Here is a 20,048-nt window from a genome sequence, read left to right on the forward strand (position 1 = left end):
TGAATTATTAATAGCGGTGTAACGATACACTCTGCTCACGATTTGATTTTCTCACGATTTTTTTAAAAGTGTAAACAGTGCAAAACAATGCACATTTTCTTGTTCATTTTTTAAACAAAAAAAAACCTTCAGTCCCCTGCAATTAAAGGTAATTACCAAGAACAGAGTACTTTACTGTAACCTAAGAGGTTTACCAAATTTAACTTACTTATCGCCATCTTAAATTGAAAATCAAAGTAATCAAACAAGCTCACTGAGCTGAGCTGAGCATTTAAACATATTTTTTTGTAGCTTTAACTAATTTATTAACACATTACATGTAAAATAAATTACTAATGTAAAAAAAACCATTGTATCAAATGTTTATTATTTAAATGGCTTTATTTATATACTCAACATGGAACAGAGTGCCACAACAATAAATTATAAAATACAAAAACAAAGACCCATCTAATTAGACCAAAAGGTCTGATTGTGTCTGATTATTTGTAAATTTGCATCTACAGTAGAACAACACAACATCAACAAGGTATCACTCAACAAAATATAAATGAAAATGTGCAAAACAAAAAGCAGCATCCAGGTGACAGGATTTGTAAGTATTTAGTGAAGATTGGCATTCAGAAAAACCGAGCTCATCTTTGAGGGGTTGATCCTGTTTCTCCTTTCTGTTATGATCTGCCCTGTTTTAGAAAAGATTCTCTTTGAGGGGACAGATGTTGCTACAATACACAGTGACATGTATAAGATGTGGGTAGACTGAACACTTCGTCTCCCTAAGTTAAGTGGGTCCTCGTGTCCAAACTTTACTGTTTCCTCTCACTCATTTTCCTCATCTTTCCAGCGTGTAATGTCTGCTTGTAAAGCGCTGTGTTCTCTCTCTCTCTCTCTTCTGTTCGTGTGCACGCTGTCCGTGTGTGTGTGTGTGTGTGTGTGTGTGTGTGTGTAACCTCGCCCCTCCTGCTCAGTGTAAACACACAAACGTCACCACGGAAACGCTTTAACAGAAAAAAAACCCGGAAAAAACACGAATCAGCTCCGGATCCTGTCATTCATTTCGCGACCGACCCATCACTAATAAATTACAGAACGCACGTGCAATCGTACAATCGCGCAGATGTCCACGATGCACATCGCTAGATTTTTGCATCGCGATGCATCGTGAAACGATGTATCGTTACACCCCTAATTATTAATGTTATGTAATTATGTATTAAAGTACATTTAACCTACCACTATTTTTGTGCGCATCTTATTATTCTGTGCACGTAATCACACTGGGATATTCTGAAAAGTCCACTATCATGATTCATTCAATATAAAACAGCTAAACACATTTTTACCTTTACCCAGACATACTGTTTGTACAGTAAAATGTGTACTAATTACAATTTACCTACACGGTGATATCTTTTACATTCTACATGCACAAATGATAGAGCTGAGACTGATAACCATTCAAGCAACCACAGTTAATAATTGGCATCTGAAACTGGGCACGTTATTTGCTGAACTGAACAAACATGAAGGTCTGATCCTGTTACCCATTCTACAGTCTGCAAATCTGCTGTGTTTAAGAACGGAAAAGCTGAACTCCTTAAGCCATCTAGGATCATCTAGCCATCTGAGAGTTTGTACATTATAATCAAAGCTGAAAGCATTTTTAAACTATGCGACTATGTTTAAATCTCAGCGGAGCCACCGACCTGGCCGAATATGCACACAAACACAATTGGCTGTGTTTGAAGGAAGGAAAGTCGGACGGGGTCCAGGCCTCTGTGAGAGTAGGGAGGCTTTTTGTACAGGATACGGTTCTGTGTGGGGAAACCATCACTGCTCACTTGTTAACCAGGTAGCGTTAGCATAACAGTGTTAACAGATGTAACTAAACAAAAACAGCAAAGAAATGACCTCTCGGCAGTTTAGAAGGTTGTTAAAACACTATATACTATAGGGTTCGTCAGGGCATGGTTGTTGCAAAAAAGCAAATGGTTAAGCGACGTTACTACTAGGGCGAAAATACTACAGTTTAATTGCTATACCGACGTTATACCAACAAGCTGGAAGCATAGATGTTTGAAGTCATCCACTTTTCTACAACAGACCTGTGATCAAGTAGTACAGTCAGAGGAGTCATACCTCAGTATAACAGTATAACTGTGCACTTCATCAGTGGTGACTGGGTGACGGAGACTGGAAACGTCATTTTATTTGTTACAGGGGGAGCTAACGGTAATTGTACTGTATAATACTTAAATATTATATTATTAATAAACATATACTGTATATTGCACCGGTTTCACACGTACTGATTCCATCATATATTGTGTAATTTTGTGGGGCCAAGCAAACCTTATAGTGTCACCGTCATTATATACATTGTGAAATTAAAACTTTTTATATTCTATGTACTTATGACAGTAAAATCAGCCACAGACATATAAAGAGTCACAGTCATACAAAAAATGCCAGAACCTTAAAAAATACCATGATACAAATTTTTAGTCACACCACCCAGCCCTAGTTCTAGGGTAAACCTGCCACTTATTTGACTATTCAGAACGCCTTGATGAGAACAAGTGTTTAAACGATTCAAAGTAAAAACCCATCAGACACATAGTCATTCATTAGGTCTGAACATTTTGCATAGCATCTGCAACGACAGACCTGACAAGGACACACTGTCATTGATGCCAAGTGCTAGTATGATAGGTGTTGAGACACAATACAGACTGCTTTGCTCATATGAACAAACTTTCACCTGCTAAATGTGAGTGACTGAGTTTGAGAGTGAGGTGCTTCACATCCACCAAAAAACACCAACATGAAGGACAAAATAAAACTGATATGGAAATAATATTTGCAATTTAGGCCCTACATTTAATTACACAAAACAACATATATATATACAGTGTATCACAAAAGTGAGTACACCCCTCACATTTCTGCAGATATTTAAGTATATCTTTTCATGGGACAACACTGACAAAATGACACTTTGACACAATGAAAAGTAGTCTGTGTGCAGCTTATATAACAGTGTAAATTTATTCTTCCCTCAAAATAACTCAATATACAGCCATTAATGTCTAAACCACCGGCAACAAAAGTGAGTACACCCCTTAGTGAAAGTTCCTGAAGTGTCAATATTTTGTGTGGCCACCATTATTTCCCAGAACTGCCTTAACTCTCCTGGGCATGGAGTTTACCAGAGCTTCACAGGTTGCCACTGGAATGCTTTTCCACTCCTCCATGACGACATCACGGAGCTGGCGGATATTCGAGACTTTGCACTCCTTCACCTTCCGCTTGAGGATGCCCCAAAGATGTTCTATTGGGTTTAGGTCTGGAGACATGCTTGGCCAGTCCATCACCTTTACCCTCAGCCTCTTCAATAAAGCAGTGGTCGTGTTAGAGGTGTGTTTGGGGTCATTATCATGCTGGAACACTGCCCTGCGACCCAGTTTCCGGAGGTAGGGGATCATGCTCTGCTTCAGTATTTCACAGTACATATTGGAGTTCATGTGTCCCTCAATGAAATGTAACTCCCCAACACCTGCTGCACCCATGCAGCCCCAGACCATGGCATTCCCACCACCATGCTTGACTGTAGGCATGACACACTTATCTTTGTACTCCTCACCTGATTGCCGCCACACATGCTTGAGACCATCTGAACCAAACAAATTAATCTTGGTCTCATCAGACCATAGGACATGGTTCCAGTAATCCATGTCCTTTGTTGACATGTCTTCAGCAAACTGTTTGCGGGCTTTCTTGTGTAGAGACTTCAGAAGAGGCTTCCTTCTGGGGTGACAGCCATGCAGACCAATTTGATGTAGTGTGCGGCGTATGGTCTGAGCACTGACAGGCTGACCCCCCACCTTTTCAATCTCTGCAGCAATGCTGACAGCACTCCTGCGCCTATCTTTCAAAGACAGCAGTTGGATGTGACGCTGAGCACGTGCACTCAGTTTCTTTGGACGACCAACGCGAGGTCTATTCTGAGTGGACCCTGCTCTTTTAAAACGCTGGATGATCTTGGCCACTGTGCTGCAGCTCAGTTTCAGGGTGTTGGCAATCTTCTTGTAGCCTTGGCCATCTTCATGTAGCGCAACAATTCGTCTTTTAAGATCCTCAGAGAGTTCTTTGCCATGAGGTGCCATGTTGGAACTTTCAGTGACCAGTATGAGAGAGTGTGAGAGCTGTACTACTAAATTGAACACACCTGCTCCCTATGCACACCTGAGACCTAGTAACACTAACAAATCACATGACATTTTGGAGGGAAAATGACAAGCAGTGCTCAATTTGGACATTTAGGGGTGTAGTCTCTTAGGGGTGTACTCACTTTTGTTGCCGGTGGTTTAGACATTAATGGCTGTATATTGAGTTATTTTGAGGGAAGAATAAATTTACACTGTTATATAAGCTGCACACAGACTACTTTTCATTGTGTCAAAGTGTCATTTTGTCAGTGTTGTCCCATGAAAAGATATACTTAAATATCTGCAGAAATGTGAGGGGTGTACTCACTTTTGTGATACACTGTATATCCATGTGTTTAAACACACATTACATAAACTGATCAGCCATAACATTAAAACCACCTCCTTGTTTCTACACTCACTGTCCATTTTATCAGCTCCATCTACCATATAGAAGCACTTTGTAGTTCTACAATTACTGTCAGGACCCCCACAGAGCAGGTATTCATTATTTAAGTGGTGGATGATTCTCAGCACTGCAGTGACACTGACATGGTGGTGGTGTGTTAGTGTGTGTTGTGCTGGTATGAGTGGATCAGACACAGCAGCACTGCTGGAGTTTTTAAATACTGTGTCCACTCACTGTCCACTCTATTAGACACTCCTACCTAGTTGATCCACCTTGTAGATGTAAAGTCAGAGACGATCGCTCATCTATTGCTGCTGTTTGAGTCAGTCATCTTCTAGACCTTCATCAGTGGTCACAGGACGCTGCCCACGGGGTGCTGTTGGCTGGATATATTTTTGGTTGGTGGACTTTTCTCATTCCATCAGTGACAGTGAGGTGTTTAAAAACTCCAGCAGCGCTGCTGTGTCTGATCCACTCATACCAGCACAACACACACTAACACACCACCACCATGTCAGTGTCACTGCAGTGCTTCTATATGGTAAGTGAAGCTGATAAAATGGACAGTGAGTGTAGAAACAAGGAGGTGGTTATATAGTATATACTTCTTCTTATTGCATTATATAACGTAACCTACATCCCTGTGTATACACCACTAGCACAATTTCCCAATGTTAATACCATCAGTCTGTCTTTCTAAGAGCTACCACTTCTGCCAGATAAACAATACCCTGCAAGAAATCTAACATTGTCATGGCTGAAAAAAACATGCGCCAGGAGGAATGTCCATGACCATGATCCTAAACAGGCACATTGCACTCAATGCACACACACACCATAAGTGTAAAAGTACAACTGGTTCTGATAATTTTTTCAGATTCTATATACCTGTTTGGCTCTTTGTTAGATTTAATTAATGGCAATCCTGACAACAATATCGGTGCAACTCAATATTGGACATGACCTAATACATACAATACAATAAAATCTGCAACCTGTTAAATTATACTAACATCCAGCATTTGACCTGAACTGTTAACTGGCATACCTGTCACCACAGTGATCACACACAGTTTCCATCATTTACCCATTGTTTACAAAATTCCAATTCCAAGGAAAACATTGTCTCTGGTGTGACCCGACTGTTCTGACTAACCAGTTGTGTTTGAGCAAAATATCCGGGACTCATCTTACTGCAGTGCGGTGGCTCAGTGGGTAGCACTGTCAGCTCACAGCAAGAAGGTCCTGGGTTCGATTCCCAGGTGGAGCAGTCTGGGTCCTTTCTGTGGAGTTTGCATGTTCTCCCTGTGTCTGTGTAGGTTTTCTCCAGGTGCTCCAGTTTCCTCCCACAGTAGAAAATTGTCCATGACTGCATTTGACATTCAAGACTTGAACTAATTAATTGTGTGTACTGAGTAACTACCTGTTCTCTCATGAAATTAACCAAAGTGTGTAAAACATGACGTTAAAATCCTAATATAATAATAATAATAATAATAATAATAATGATAATATTACTGCAGCGCCTAATCCACAGATCCTGAGATCATAGCGTAAATAATTAACAAAAAAAACTTATGCAAATTGACTACACAAATCCAAAATAATAAAACATCAGCCTTAAAAACCAATATCAGGAATAAATAAGCAAACATTACTGATCCAACAACTAAAATCACATTGCAGGTCCAGACCTTAAATGGTAGGATTATAAAGTAAAGAGGCCTCTATAATAAGTCAGATTCACATATCTACTAAGCTAAGAGAAAGCTAAGAGAAGTAGATGAATAATTTAGTTCAGTAGTTTTTAAGGGTTTGAGTAATTTATAAAAAAGAAACACTGTAAAATAAAGCACTAAATTTATGTGAATTTTTGTGAATTGAGGACATTAGCCCGTTCGCCCACCACGGCCGTTTTTTTACAGTTTTTTGGCCAAATTGTCAGGCTTTTTTCGTGTAAAATTTTCGAGATATCGACACCGTTCCAACTCTAAATCGGCCGGCCCATTAATGACAACAATGCTTGTTAACAGCTTCTGGATCCACCTGCCCATTCGTCCGCCACGCCTGTTTTTTTTCCCATTCACTTCCATTCATTTTTTGGAAATTTTAAGATATCAACGCCGTTCCAACTGTAAATCGTCCGGCCAGTTAATGACACCCCAACTTGGATACAGCATGGGCATATGCAGTCCCGCCCGCCTGCCACGCCCGTTTTTAAAATATTTCGAGATATCAATGCCATTCCAACTCTAAATCGTTCGGCCCACAGATGACAACCCGACTTGGATACAGCATGGGGATACGCAGCCCCACCCACCTGCCACGACCATTTTTTTAATATTTCGAGATATCAACGCCGTTCCAACTCTAAATCATTCGGCCTACTGATGACACCCCGACTTGGATACAGCATGGGGATAAGCGCACCCGCCCGCCCGCTGCACAGCAATCACACTCGCATTATCTTCAGGAAATGCAACTCTCTAGTTCAATCTGTTACATTTTGATGAAGAGTTAGCTGTTGGAAAACAAATGTCATGCTGGTAACTTTCACTCTGGTATTGAAAACTCATGTTAGCTTTGCATTACCCAAATGTAGTAGATCAGAAGACACCAAAACATATATGCTCATAGTCAAATAACATTAAAATGTGTTGTACAGAAAGAATGGGACAAAATAAAACCTGAAACACTTCATCGCTTGGTATCCTCAGTTCCCAAATGTCTTTTAAGTGTTGGGAGAAGGAATAGCAACAATACAAAATGGTAAATGCTTTACTGTACTAACTTTTTTTTAGAATGTGTTGCAGGCCTAAATGCAGGAATTTCCATACTGTCCCAACTTTTCCCCGGTATGGGGCCAACAAACAAAAAAGGCAAAGCAGTGTCAACATGCAGAAAGAATGCATGCACACAAAGGCATTCCAGACATTTAAAAATGTAAGATTGCAACTAATTTAGGACGTTTACCTTTTACTTGATTTAATTTCACAGTTGACTGTATACAATACTGACATACATGTAGAATTTTTTTTTGTAGTTTTTAAAATACAAATCCTTTTGTATGGTTTTTCAGGAAACAATGCATTGGAGGTTTTGCTTGTCGTTTAGGCATGCATTTTGCATGCTACTATGGAAAAGCAATGACGTGTGTATAGCACATTTTTTCACTGTAGTGAACGTGTTTTAGTTCTGCACTAATTCCTCTCCATTAAATAAAGGTTCAAGAAAATGAACAAATCACAGATTCTTGTATTATTGCATTTTACAAACTGTTTTAAATATTCCAGAAATGGGTTTGTAATATAAAATGAATACCAGTGGGAGGAAAATGACTTACTGTGTAATTGTAGAGCTTCTGGTTCTAAGAAATGCGCATGTAAAATGATTCAGGCAGGGTGTGAAAAAGCACAAACTCTCTAAGAGACTTTGGCTGTCTCAATCACAGCTTTCCATTAATAGTAATACTATACTGCAAAAATACGTTTTAGTATAGTACTACGTACACTTCAGTTACACATACTTATAACAGACATTTACACTATATGGCCAAAAGTTTGTGGACATCTGACTACGAGCTTATTGGACAACACATTCCAAAATCATTAACACACAAAAAGTATGAAAAGTTAATTTATTTTAGTAATGTAATTCAAAAAGTTAAACACATATATTATACAGATTAATTACACATAGAGTGATATAGTTCAAGCGTCCCACTCTAATCAGCTAACCAACACAAAACACCCGCAAAGGTTTCCAAAGCCTTTAAATGGTCCCTCAGACTGGGTCAGTGGGCTACACAATCATTGACACCCTCCACAAGGGGGTTTAGCAGTAAATAAAATAAATAAACTTAAAAAGAGCCTCACAGTGAAGATAAACCGGAGCAGCGCGCGTGTGTGTGTTTGTGCCTTTAGAAGAGACGCTTTGTTCACAGTATCGCTATAAGTGATTCATTGATTCATGAGTTGATTCGTTTTTATGTGAAGCGTAAGTTTCTCTTCTCAGTTATCTCTCCGTGTTTACTGTTATTAATTAAATGTCGTGGTTTTAAATAAACACCAACTACTACAGAACATTCTGTGTTTACATTAAAAAGCTTCATTAAAAAGCTTAATTAAACTGCTGTTACCACAGAGAGGTAACCGACCGTCAGACTCGTTCCGTCTAAGGAGCTAAAAGTTCAGCAGATGATCCTGAACTAACGAATTTGGTAATGAATAAACTTTTGCCTCTGATTGGCTCTGTAACGTTTTCTGTTCTCATCTACATCACAAGTAAGAACCACTTACGATTTACCAAAGTGAACCAGGAGTTTATATAACGTGCTGATAGAATCGACTCAGATGTGACCGGGTTGAATTATCTTTTTAAAGTAAATATTACAATCACAGGGCTCTAGAGTGCGACCAATTTGGTCGCACATGCGACCTAATTTCTCAATGGTGCGACTAAAAAAAATCTCAGGTCGCACCGGTGCGACCAGGCGTCCGAGGGAAAAAAAAAACAACAGATACACATTAGGCCAATATCATGGTCTAAACCAATCAGAGCTAGTGAAGGGCGGGACAATATTGTAGCGGTGATATGTGAGCGACATTCAGCTCAGCCAATCAGAATGCAGCACCAGGTTTATACACGTGCGTTCGGACGTTCTGCCGTAAGTTTAGTTTTGTATATGAGACTCGCCGGATGTTCCAGAATGGAAGTTCGGGTTCTGGAGCTCGGCGGTGTAAAGTGTTGTAACGCTCACTTAAGTCCTGACTAAACAGTTAAAGTGACTCTACCCTGCCGTGTGCCTTTATTCCCACACCTCCACCACCGCACAGCAAAAGACCCGCAGCATCCCCACCGGACAGCGGCTAGGTGAGCCGACCCTCTACAGTAGCAAGGGGCTAATGCTAGCGGTAAAGTGCCGCGATAGTGAAAGTAAAAACACGACAATATTTTCGTTAAGTAAAATATAAAAATAACTAAAAGACCAAAATATATTACAATACATGTAGTCAAAATACGCAGTGAGTGCACCGCAAGCGATTTTGGGAATCTGTGTAAAAGATTCAGTAAAGCCGATAATATAATGCACTGCATTTAAGATTACACTCTAACACACACACAAACATATACATATAATTTTAAATATACACACACATATAAATAGATATACACACATACATACACATTTACTCTATTATTTTTATAATTTTTATAAGTGTGCTATAATTAGTCTGTAATACTATAATTAACTGTAAAGAAGACAGTGGCCGGCAATAGTATATTTGTGACTGGTTCTAATACATTTTGAATTGAAAGGCTGAAAAAGCCCAATGCATCTATAAAACACATTACATGCCACGATAAATGCACTGCCCAAGTGTCCCCTCTCCCCACTGCCCTTCATTGTCAGGCAGCAGCAAACAGATCATCAGACGAGGCCATGTTGACCAGATTGTTAGTTATTTCCAAGTCAATATTGCCTGTATGGACAGTGATTTAAAAAAAAAAAAAAAAGTGAACCTGTAAAACTGCGGTGTTAAATGCGATGCGGTCGAAAATTTGGGTGCACCTAACTTTTGTGCTGGTACACCTAAGAAAAAAAGTTAGGTGCACCAGTGCAACCAGTGCAAAACGTTAGTCTAGAGCCCTGCAATCAGCAAAATTACATCGTATGTATGATGCACAACGTTAATGATGTTATTTTAGGTCATGAAGAGCTTTCACGATGGTTTCTGTACGATGGTTTCTGTACGATGGTTTCTGTACGATGGTTTCTGTACGATGGTTGATGAATGGTGATGTGATGGTTGGTGCTTCGTAGCTCAAAGTCTGGATCAATCCACTGAGCTGTTAACTTAACGTGATCTTTATATATCACACGATCGGATCGGCTACTTTTAGGAAATATCGGCCGATCGCCGATAGCATATTTTGATTACAAATCGGCCGATACCGATTCGTAGCCGATCGATCGTCCCATCTCTAGAAAAAACCAAGGCTACAACTGTCGCATTCCTTGTGTCAAGCCACTCATGACCCAGAGACAACATCAGGGGCTCAGGAGAAAAGGGACTGGACTGTTGCTCAGTGGACCAAAGTCCTGTTTTCAGATGAAAGTAAATTTTGCATTTTATTTGCAAATCAAGATCCCAGAATCTGAAGGAAGAGTGGAGAGGCACATAATCCAAGTTGCTTGAGGTCCAGTGTGAAGTTTCCACAGTCAGTGATGGTCTGGGAAGCCATAGTCATCTGCTGGTGTTGGTCCACTGTGTTATATCAAGTCCAAAGTCAGTGCAGCCATCTACCAGGAAATTCTAGAGCACTTCATGCTTCCCTCTGCTGACAAGCCTTATGGAGATGCTGATTTCATTTTCCAGCAGGACTTGGCACCTGCTCACACTGCCAAAAGTACCAATACCCGTTTTAATAACCACAATATCACTGTGCTTGATTGGCCAGCAGAATCGCCTGACTTTTCATTAGCTGTAAACCATAATCATCAAAATTGAAAGAAATCAACGCTTGAAATATATCACTCTGTGTGTAATTAATCTATATAATATATGAGTTTCACTCTTTAAATTGAATTACTGAAATAAAATAACTTTTCAATGATATTCGAATTTATTGAGATGCATCTGTAGCGTTTGTTGGCCAGCCATTTACAGCTATAACTGTCTCTTTAAGAAATGCATTCCTAATTAATCAGTCAGAGTTGCATTTATAAGGGCCCAACTACCTCCAAACACGCTTATTGTGCAAGTTGGACAAACTAGCCTTACCCAAACTAATACCACTAAGATTGAAGTATTTTTTTTTTTTTTCAGTTTTTGGTTGTGTAAAAAGTTCTGTTAATTACAACTGGCAGCAGAAACTTTTTTTGTGCCTTTATACACAAGGGCTAGTTTGACTGCACCGAAACGACACGGACCAGTGGTATCCTGTCTGTCATTGTCGGGAGGAAAACCAAAACGTCAGGAACAGTCAAAGTTTAATGAGATTGTAGAGCTTTCCATATCACCAAACTTTTAGATTTAGATTGCTGTATGTATATTTTGACCCAGCATTTTAAATGCAGTTTTTTAATATGTTTGTAAAATAATAATTACTCTTAATATTTATTTTCCAAAATGTTATAACACCCCCTAACTTATATTTCTTATAAAAGTATATAAACTTTAAACACCAGAGTATATATTTTCTACTGGTTGGCAAACATAAAAACTCCTATTATTTGTGTTACTATTTCAGCCTAGATTATTCTTTTGTCAGTGAAGATACCAACGAACTATGACTAACATCAGACAGGTCAGGAAGCAGGTCAGGAAGCACTTACATCAGACAGGCCAAGAAGCATGGCTAGGCAAATCCTTCAGAACACACCCCTGTCTTACCTCATTCAAAAGGACACTACAACTTTTCAAAGTCCCAATGACCTCTGATGGCCAAATTGTGCCCTACATTGACATAACCTGGCCTTACATGCAGATAAGTAATCCTTAGAAAGACAAACTTACTAAGCCTACACAACAACCTGCATAGATGGATGAATGGATGGTAAATAAATGGATGGATAGATAGTGCCAGGCCAAGTTAGACTAACTGAATAATCTGGTAAGGAAAGCCAGCTCTGTGTTGGGTCTGGATCTGGACAGTCTGGAGGTAGTGGGTGAGAGGAGGATGAAAGACAAAATCAGAGCAATCCTGGACAATCCCTCTAACACCCTCAATGAAGAACTATGCCAGCTGGGCAGTTTATTTAGTCATAGGCTTGTTCCACCCAAGAGCAAGAGGGAGCACTTTACATTTTCAGCATATAGCAGATGCTTTTATCCAAAGCGACTTTTAGTGTACTTGCTCAAGGGTCCAACAGTGGCAACCTGGCAGTGGTGGGGTTTGAACCAGCAAACTTATGCTTTCTAGTCCAGTACTTTGTGCCCACTCCTATCAGAATGCATGACATTAGCAGAGTACACAGGTTGTCCTCATGCTGAGCAGTCCCCCTCACACAATAACTCAAAAATCCTTTTCCGGCACTTTCTCCTGCCCTGGATTATTGTGAAACATACCACACAGCACACACACATTATATATATATATATATATACAGTGTATCACAAAAGTGAGTACACCCCTCACATTTCTGCAAATATTTCATTATATCTTTTCATGGGACAACACTATAGACATGAAACTTGGATATAACTTAGAGTAGTCAGTGTACAGCTTGTATAGCAGTGTAGATTTACTGTCTTCTGAAAATAACTCAACACACAGCCATTAATGTCTAAATAGCTGGCAACATAAGTGAGTACACCCCACAGTGAACATGTCCAAATTGTGCCCAAATGTGTCGTTGTCCCTCCCTGGTGTCATGTGTCAAGGTCCCAGGTGTAAATGGGGAGCAGGGCTGTTAAATTTGGTGTTTTGGGTACAATTCTCTCATACTGGCCACTGGATATTCAACATGGCACCTCATGGCAAAGAACTCTCTGAGGATGTGAGAAATAGAATTGTTGCTCTCCACAAAGATGGCCTGGGCTATAAGAAGATTGCTAACACCCTGAAACTGAGCTACAGCATGGTGGCCAAGGTCATACAGCGGTTTTCCAGGACAGGTTCCACTCGGAACAGGCTTCGCCAGGGTCGACCAAAGAAGTTGAGTCCACGTGTTCAGCGTCATATCCAGAGGTTGGCTTTAAAAAATAGACACATGAGTGCTGCCAGCATTGCTGCAGAGGTTGAAGACGTGGGAGGTCAGCCTGTCAGTGCTCAGACCATACGCCGCACACTGCATCAACTCGGTCTGCATGGTCGTCATCCCAGAAGGAAGCTGACGCACAAGAAAGCCAGCAAACAGTTTGCTGAAGACAAGCAGTCCAAGGACATGGATTACTGGAATGCCCTGTGGTCTGACGAGACCAAGATAAACTTGTTTGGCTCAGATGGTGTCCAGCATGTGTGGCGGCGCCCTGGTGAGAAGTACCAAGACAACTGTATCTTGCCTACAGTCAAGCATGGTGGTGGTAGCATCATGGTCTTGGGCTGCATGAGTGTTGCTGGCACTGGGGAGCTGCAGTTCATTGAGGGAAACATGAATTCCAACATGTACTGTGACATTCTGAAACAGAGCATGATCCCCTCCCTTCGAAAACTGGGCCTCATGGCAGTTTTCCAACAGGATAACGACCCCAAACACAACCTCCAAGATGACAACTGCCTTGCTGAGGAAGCTGAAGGTAAAGGTGATGGACTAAACCCAATTGAGCACCTGTGGCGCATCCTCAAGTGGAAGGTGGAGGAGTTCAAGGTGTCTAACATCCACCAGCTCCGTGATATCATCATGGAGGAGTGGAAGAGGATTCCAGTAGCAACCTGTGCAGCTCTGGTGAATTCCATGCCCAGGAGGGTTAAGGCAGTGCTGGATAATAATGGTGGTCACACAAAATATTGACACTTTGGGCACAATTTGGACATGTTCACTGTGGGGTGTACTCACTTATGTTGCCAGCTATTTAGACATTAATGGCTGTGTGTTGAGTTATTTTCAGAAGACAGTAAATCTACACTGCTATACAAGTTGTACACTGACTACTCTAAGTTATATCCAAGTTTTATTTCTATAGTGTTGTCCCATGAAAAGATATAATAAAATATTTGCAGAAATGTGAGGGGTGTACTCACTTTTGTGATACACTGTATATATGCTGAACCCATGGCCAAACCCATCAGAATGAATACTATTACAGAGCCTCCACCAGCCACTACAGTCCCCTGTTGTATTAGATTTATGGCACTTCAGTGTATATATACTGTTTATATTTAATATATTGTCTTGTACACTACACTTTGTTGTTGGTCCTTATATAGTCAGAAGTTTTACTTCTACCCTATTTTTACCTATCTTTATCTGTATTTACTCTGTGATGAAGCTGATTTAACACTCGAATTTTCCTAATGGGGATCAATAAAGGAATCTTATCTTATCTAACAGTCCTTAACAGGTCAAAAACAGAAGCCATATTTATGGAAGTCCAAAAAGACCATGAGTTATTTTCTTTATCTCGAGATCTCAAGATAACAAAAGTTGTTTTCTTGTGATCACAACTTTTCTGGTCGTCAAACGCATAGGCAGCCATGGATCTAAAAATTAGCTTACACTTTGATCAGGGACTAGGAGAAAATAAATGTATGTTTAGTAGAGCTAAACACTTTCCAAATCAGTGCTTGTCAATTAATAAAAATTGCCAGATGTAGTGGTGTGCATGCAATATTTAGGGCGGCACGGTGGGTACTGGGTAGCACTGTCGCCTCACAGCAACAAGGTCCTGGGTTTGATTTTCAGGTGAAGCAGTCTGGGTCTTTTCTGTGTGGAGTTTGCATGTTCTACCCATGGCGTGGGTTTCTCCCGGGAGCTCCGGTTTCCTCCCACAGTCCAAAAACATGCAAGTGAAGTGAATTGGAGATACAAAATTGTCCATGACTGTTTGACATTGAACTTGTGAACTGATGAACCTTGTATAATGAATAACCTGTCCTGTCATGAATGTAACCAACGTGTGTGAAACATGACATTAAAATTCTAGTAAACAAAATAAATAAATGTTTGTTTGTTTATTAGGATTTTAACATCATGTTTTTCACTTTGGTTACATTCATGACAGGAACTGTAGTTACTCATTACACAAGGTTAATGTCAAACGCAGTCTTGGACAATTTAATATCTCCAGTTCACCTCACTTGCATGTCTTTGGACTGTGGAAGGAAACCGGAGCACCCGGAGGAAACCCACGCGGACACGGGGAGAACATGCAAACTCCACACAGAAAGGACCCGGACCGCCCCACCTGGGGATTGAACCCAGGACCTTCTTGCTGTGAGGCGACAGTGCTACCCACTTAACCACTGTGCCTCCCGAAATAAATAAATAAATAAAAGTAACACATGGCCTTTTTGAAGTAAACACAGTGGGGTGGGGGGCACAAATTCACTTTAGATTTATACGCGTCTGTGACCTGCCATTGATTGGCGCCCTGGTCAGGGTATTCCTGCCATGCGCACAGTGTTTCCCGGTGGAACCGGACCCGCCGAAACCCTGATCAGAATGAAGCTATTGATGAAAATAATAACTGAAACGAACAATGTGGTGGTTTAAAGGACACTGGACCATGGTAAACCAGATGGGTACTATGAGAACAACCTCACAACCCCTAAAAAATGTCATAACGTGCAGTTGTAACGCTGTGAGCGCGTGACTGTGTGTGTAAACCAGCAGCACATCTTCACCTCACCAACTTCTACCACGCTAATGTAGCTAACCAAGCTACTAAACCAGCTAGTACAAGTATTACATTTACTCACCTGCCCTCCGATAGTCACATCGAAAAACACTACGGGGTTGTTGGGGTTTGTTGGTTGAACGTTCATTATTGAATGTAAATGAGCGAATTAAACTGAATTCTAAAAGTTTTTATGGTTTAGCTTCAATGCTACACAAAACAAAGGTGCCACTGATTCAAAATGTGACGCTACGGCACGCGCGAACGGACAGTTCGACGGGTACTCGCGAGGGACAGAAAGTCTAGCGTTCTTCTCGTCATTCAATCGTCTTCACTAACTCAGATTTTGCAATGTGAAATATTCAACCCTCTTACATTAAATACATTGTGGTGATGTGTATAGAATTAAAAAACATATAGTAGAATAGTTATTGATACATACACCAATTTTGAGTTTAAATGTAAAACATCTAGTTCTCTTGTCAAATCTCCATGTGCACTATTATTAAACAAAAGCCAGTTCTCGCCTCACAGCAAGAAGGTCCTGGGTTCGATCCCCAGGTGTGGCGGTCCGGGTCCTGTCTGTGTGGAATCTACATGTTCTTCCCGTGTCCACATGGGTTTTCTCCGCGAGCTCCGGTTTCCTCCCACAGTCCAAAGACATGCAAGTGAGGTGAATTGGAGAAATTAAATTGTCCAAGACTGTGTTGAATATAAACTTGTGAACTGATGAGCCTTGTGTAATGAGTAACTACCGTTCCTGTCATAAATGCAACCAAGGTGTAAAACATGATGTTAAAATCCAAGCCAAACATTCAACAGAAGGTACTTCTTGAAACATCCTTGGGTCAATCCTACACTTCGGTGCCTTTTGTGTCCCCACTATTAAATATTGAATTAAATATGTAAAATGAAAAAAAATTTATTTTTCTAAAATTCTTACTGAAATAATTTACACTTTAAATGTAAAAACGTTAAACGTAATGCTATCTCCCCACCAACAAAAATAATAATAGATTTTACAATGTTTTATTCATCACTAGATACTGCAGGTTTTTCCCATCTCCCTAATGTTGTGCATCCTGCTTTTGTGATGGAAATATGGTCTTTTATTATTTTTAAAATGTTTTGCTTATATCCTCTAACTACACAACTATACCATCTTTCCCTAACGAGTTTCATTTTATCACTGATTACAAGGATTCTTATAAGTATAAGATAATGTCCCTCAAGTTACCATTGACCCTGCTATGTCTGACTACTGCCTCTTTAAATGAAGGTATATTGATATAATTTTCCAGAGCTCACATCATCTTCTTGAAGTGAATGGCTAACCCCTCATTCAATGTGTATTCATATCAGTCTGATATGGTCAACCATAACATGTCCACCCTGTTATAAGAAATATGAGACAAAGCCATAAGATTTCAGAATTTCAAAATAATTATATTAATTAGTCCTTCTCTGATTTCACTTTTATTTAGACCTAACTAACCACAAAAGCTGGGCTAATCACAGCTGCAAATCCTTCCAAATCTAGAAAAGCTCACACCAAGTTCTGACCACGGGTTACCACGAATGGCTGTTGTGTTAACAACTGTTATTGTTTTACTATTTTCATAGTATACGCTGTGTTTAATTTTACATAATGATATTTAAAACATACTGGACTATTTTGTCTTTCAATTTCTTGATATACAGTATATATTTTTTCTATTTTATTTAGGCATTTTCGGTGGGAAACCGGTGGAAACGCCGAGTTTCAAACCGAGGAGTTCAGAATCTTGGCACTGGTGTGCTAGAGGAACATCCCACTACGCCACCTGGGCGCCAATTCCTTGATATTTACTGTATTTTTCACCAGCATAAGGAGCTCTCCTTAGTCCTCACTGGTATATTTTATGTAATAGGAAATAAAACATATATAAATCTTTAAAACAACTTTTAATCACATTTATCATCTTTTGTTGAACCACCCTGTTATGTCTACCCAGCTATGCACATTTTTTGTTTAAAATTTAATACAAAATAGTAGAAGGTATTAATATGTTTTTGTCAATCATTACATAAAAGGAGGCCAAATAAGGCCTCAAAATGCTTGTAGCATGTATTTTTATCTGAAAAATTTGAAAGCATGTACTGGTGAGGAATCAGAAACAATTCATACAATGTTTGTTTTTTAAAAATTAAGAATAAATGTAAAAAATCACTTTAAAGTTGTACAGGGACATATTAGCTACTCAGTTTCAAGTTTAAGCTTGACCAAAATTTGTTTTGAGAAGTTTATCATGTCCCTTCCATAATAAAATATGAAAAATAAACAAGATTATAATTTAATAACCTTTAATAACTGGTCGGTGCTAACAACCTTTACACATCTCTTGTGAAATCTTCTCTAACTGTTCTTTTGATAGGATTTATATCTAGACACTGAAAGACCACTCCAGGATATTCCAGGACTGAATTCTTAACCAAGCTTTGGTGTATTTGGAAGTCTGCTGGACTCACTGCCTTGTTGGAAATTTAAATTATCATCAAGGTTCACCACCTAGTGTGCAATTGTCAGTTTCCAGTTGCACAAGATAACCTGTGAAATTAAGAGTTCGCTGGAAATGAGTTATCACGAGATGCAAATACAGAGCAAATTCACCAAGGTAACTGTAAACAATACCCGGATACAACAGAGGTACTTTAAATCAACATTGACTTATGGTCAGACTTTGCTTTTTAACACTGATGATGAAAAACAACCAATAATTAACATAAAACATATTTGGACAACCCTAACCTTCAAACTCCGATCAGCTGACTGTAGTCCATCTGTTTCTCTGCATGCTTTGTTAGCCCCCTTTCACCCTGTTCTTCAATGGTCAGGACTCTCCCAGGTCCACTACAGAGCAGGTATTATTTGGGTGGTGGATCATTCTTAGCACTGCAGTGACACTGACATGGTGGTGCTGGTATGAGTGGATAAGACACAGCAGTGCTGCTGCTCACTGTCACTGCTGGACTGAGAATAGTCCACCAACCAAAAATATCCAGCCAACAGCGCCCTGTGGGCAGCGTCCTGTTACCACTGATGAAGGTCTAGAAGATGACCAACTCAAACAGCAGCAATAGATGAGCGATCATCTCTGACCGATCTACAAGGTGGACCAACTAGGTAGGAGTGTCTAATGAGTGGACATGGTATTTAAAAACTCCAGCAGCGCTGCTGTGTCTGATCCACTCATACCAGCACAATACACACTAACACACCACCACGTCAGTGTCACTGCAGTGCTGAGAATGATCCACCACCCAAATAATACCTGCTCTGTGTTGGTCCTGACCATTGAAGAACAGGGTGAAAGCAGGCTAAAAAGGTATGTGGAGAAACAGATGGACTACAGTCAGTAATTGTAGAACTACAAAGTGCTTCTATATGGTAAGTGGAGCTGATAAAATGGACAATGTGTGTAGAAACCAGGAGGTGGTTTAAACGCGAGAGCTTAAACGACTGTATGATTGTTGTGATGGTTCGAGTCGTTACAGAGACGCACTTATAATTTAATGGGATTCCTGCGCCTTTAAATTCAACTGGTGACATCGTAGTCATGGCAACTAACTTTGACCTCGCTGAGTAGCCATGTGACTTTTACTGCAAAAGAACGCGAAGTAGCGTAGTCAGTAACGTAAACAATAATAAATAAATACAGATAATTATCTTGCAGTATAATACAGAAGCATCGTCTAAGTAGTGGCGTTTATATTCTCAGTTGTTTGTAAATGTTTAGTGAGTATATCACAGCGTTTTAGTTACAAACTCGTTAGCGCTATTTTACGTTTGGTTAAATCTCATATTGTACCAGATGTAACACTTGACTACAGCTGTGTGCTTTTACTGTATTAAGTTCTTTATTGTTTTTATTGTTTGTATTTTTACTTCATTTTTTGATGCAGTGTATCACACAGCTGGGAAGCAAATAAACCGACTGTATTCTGAAGGGAGCTGTCTGTCTGTCTGTCTGTCTAGCTGAGCAAGGGGGATAAACTATTAGTGAGGGCAAAATGATTTTGATGTCTTAAAAATACACTGTAAAATCCTAAACAAACTGCATCTTTCAAATGCAGGCTGATTTTGTTACCTGCAAAGTGACACATCCCGCT

General features: G+C 39.8%; 1 protein-coding gene across 1 annotated transcript in view; it reads right to left on the reverse strand.

The window, feature by feature from the left end:
* The window catches only part of ppih (peptidylprolyl isomerase H (cyclophilin H)), a 79,421-nt gene extending 63,279 nt beyond the window's left edge, over positions 1 to 16,142 (reverse strand). The window contains exon 1 of the mRNA XM_062998536.1: positions 15,982 to 16,142. Coding sequence (XP_062854606.1) covers positions 15,982 to 16,047 — 66 coding nt within the window. The 5' untranslated portion in view covers positions 16,048 to 16,142. The remainder of the gene's footprint in view (positions 1 to 15,981) is intronic.
* Positions 16,143 to 20,048: the final 3,906 nt, after the last annotated feature.

Source organism: Trichomycterus rosablanca, chromosome 7 (genome assembly GCF_030014385.1).
Source record: "Trichomycterus rosablanca isolate fTriRos1 chromosome 7, fTriRos1.hap1, whole genome shotgun sequence".
NCBI lineage: Eukaryota > Metazoa > Chordata > Actinopteri > Siluriformes > Trichomycteridae > Trichomycterus > Trichomycterus rosablanca.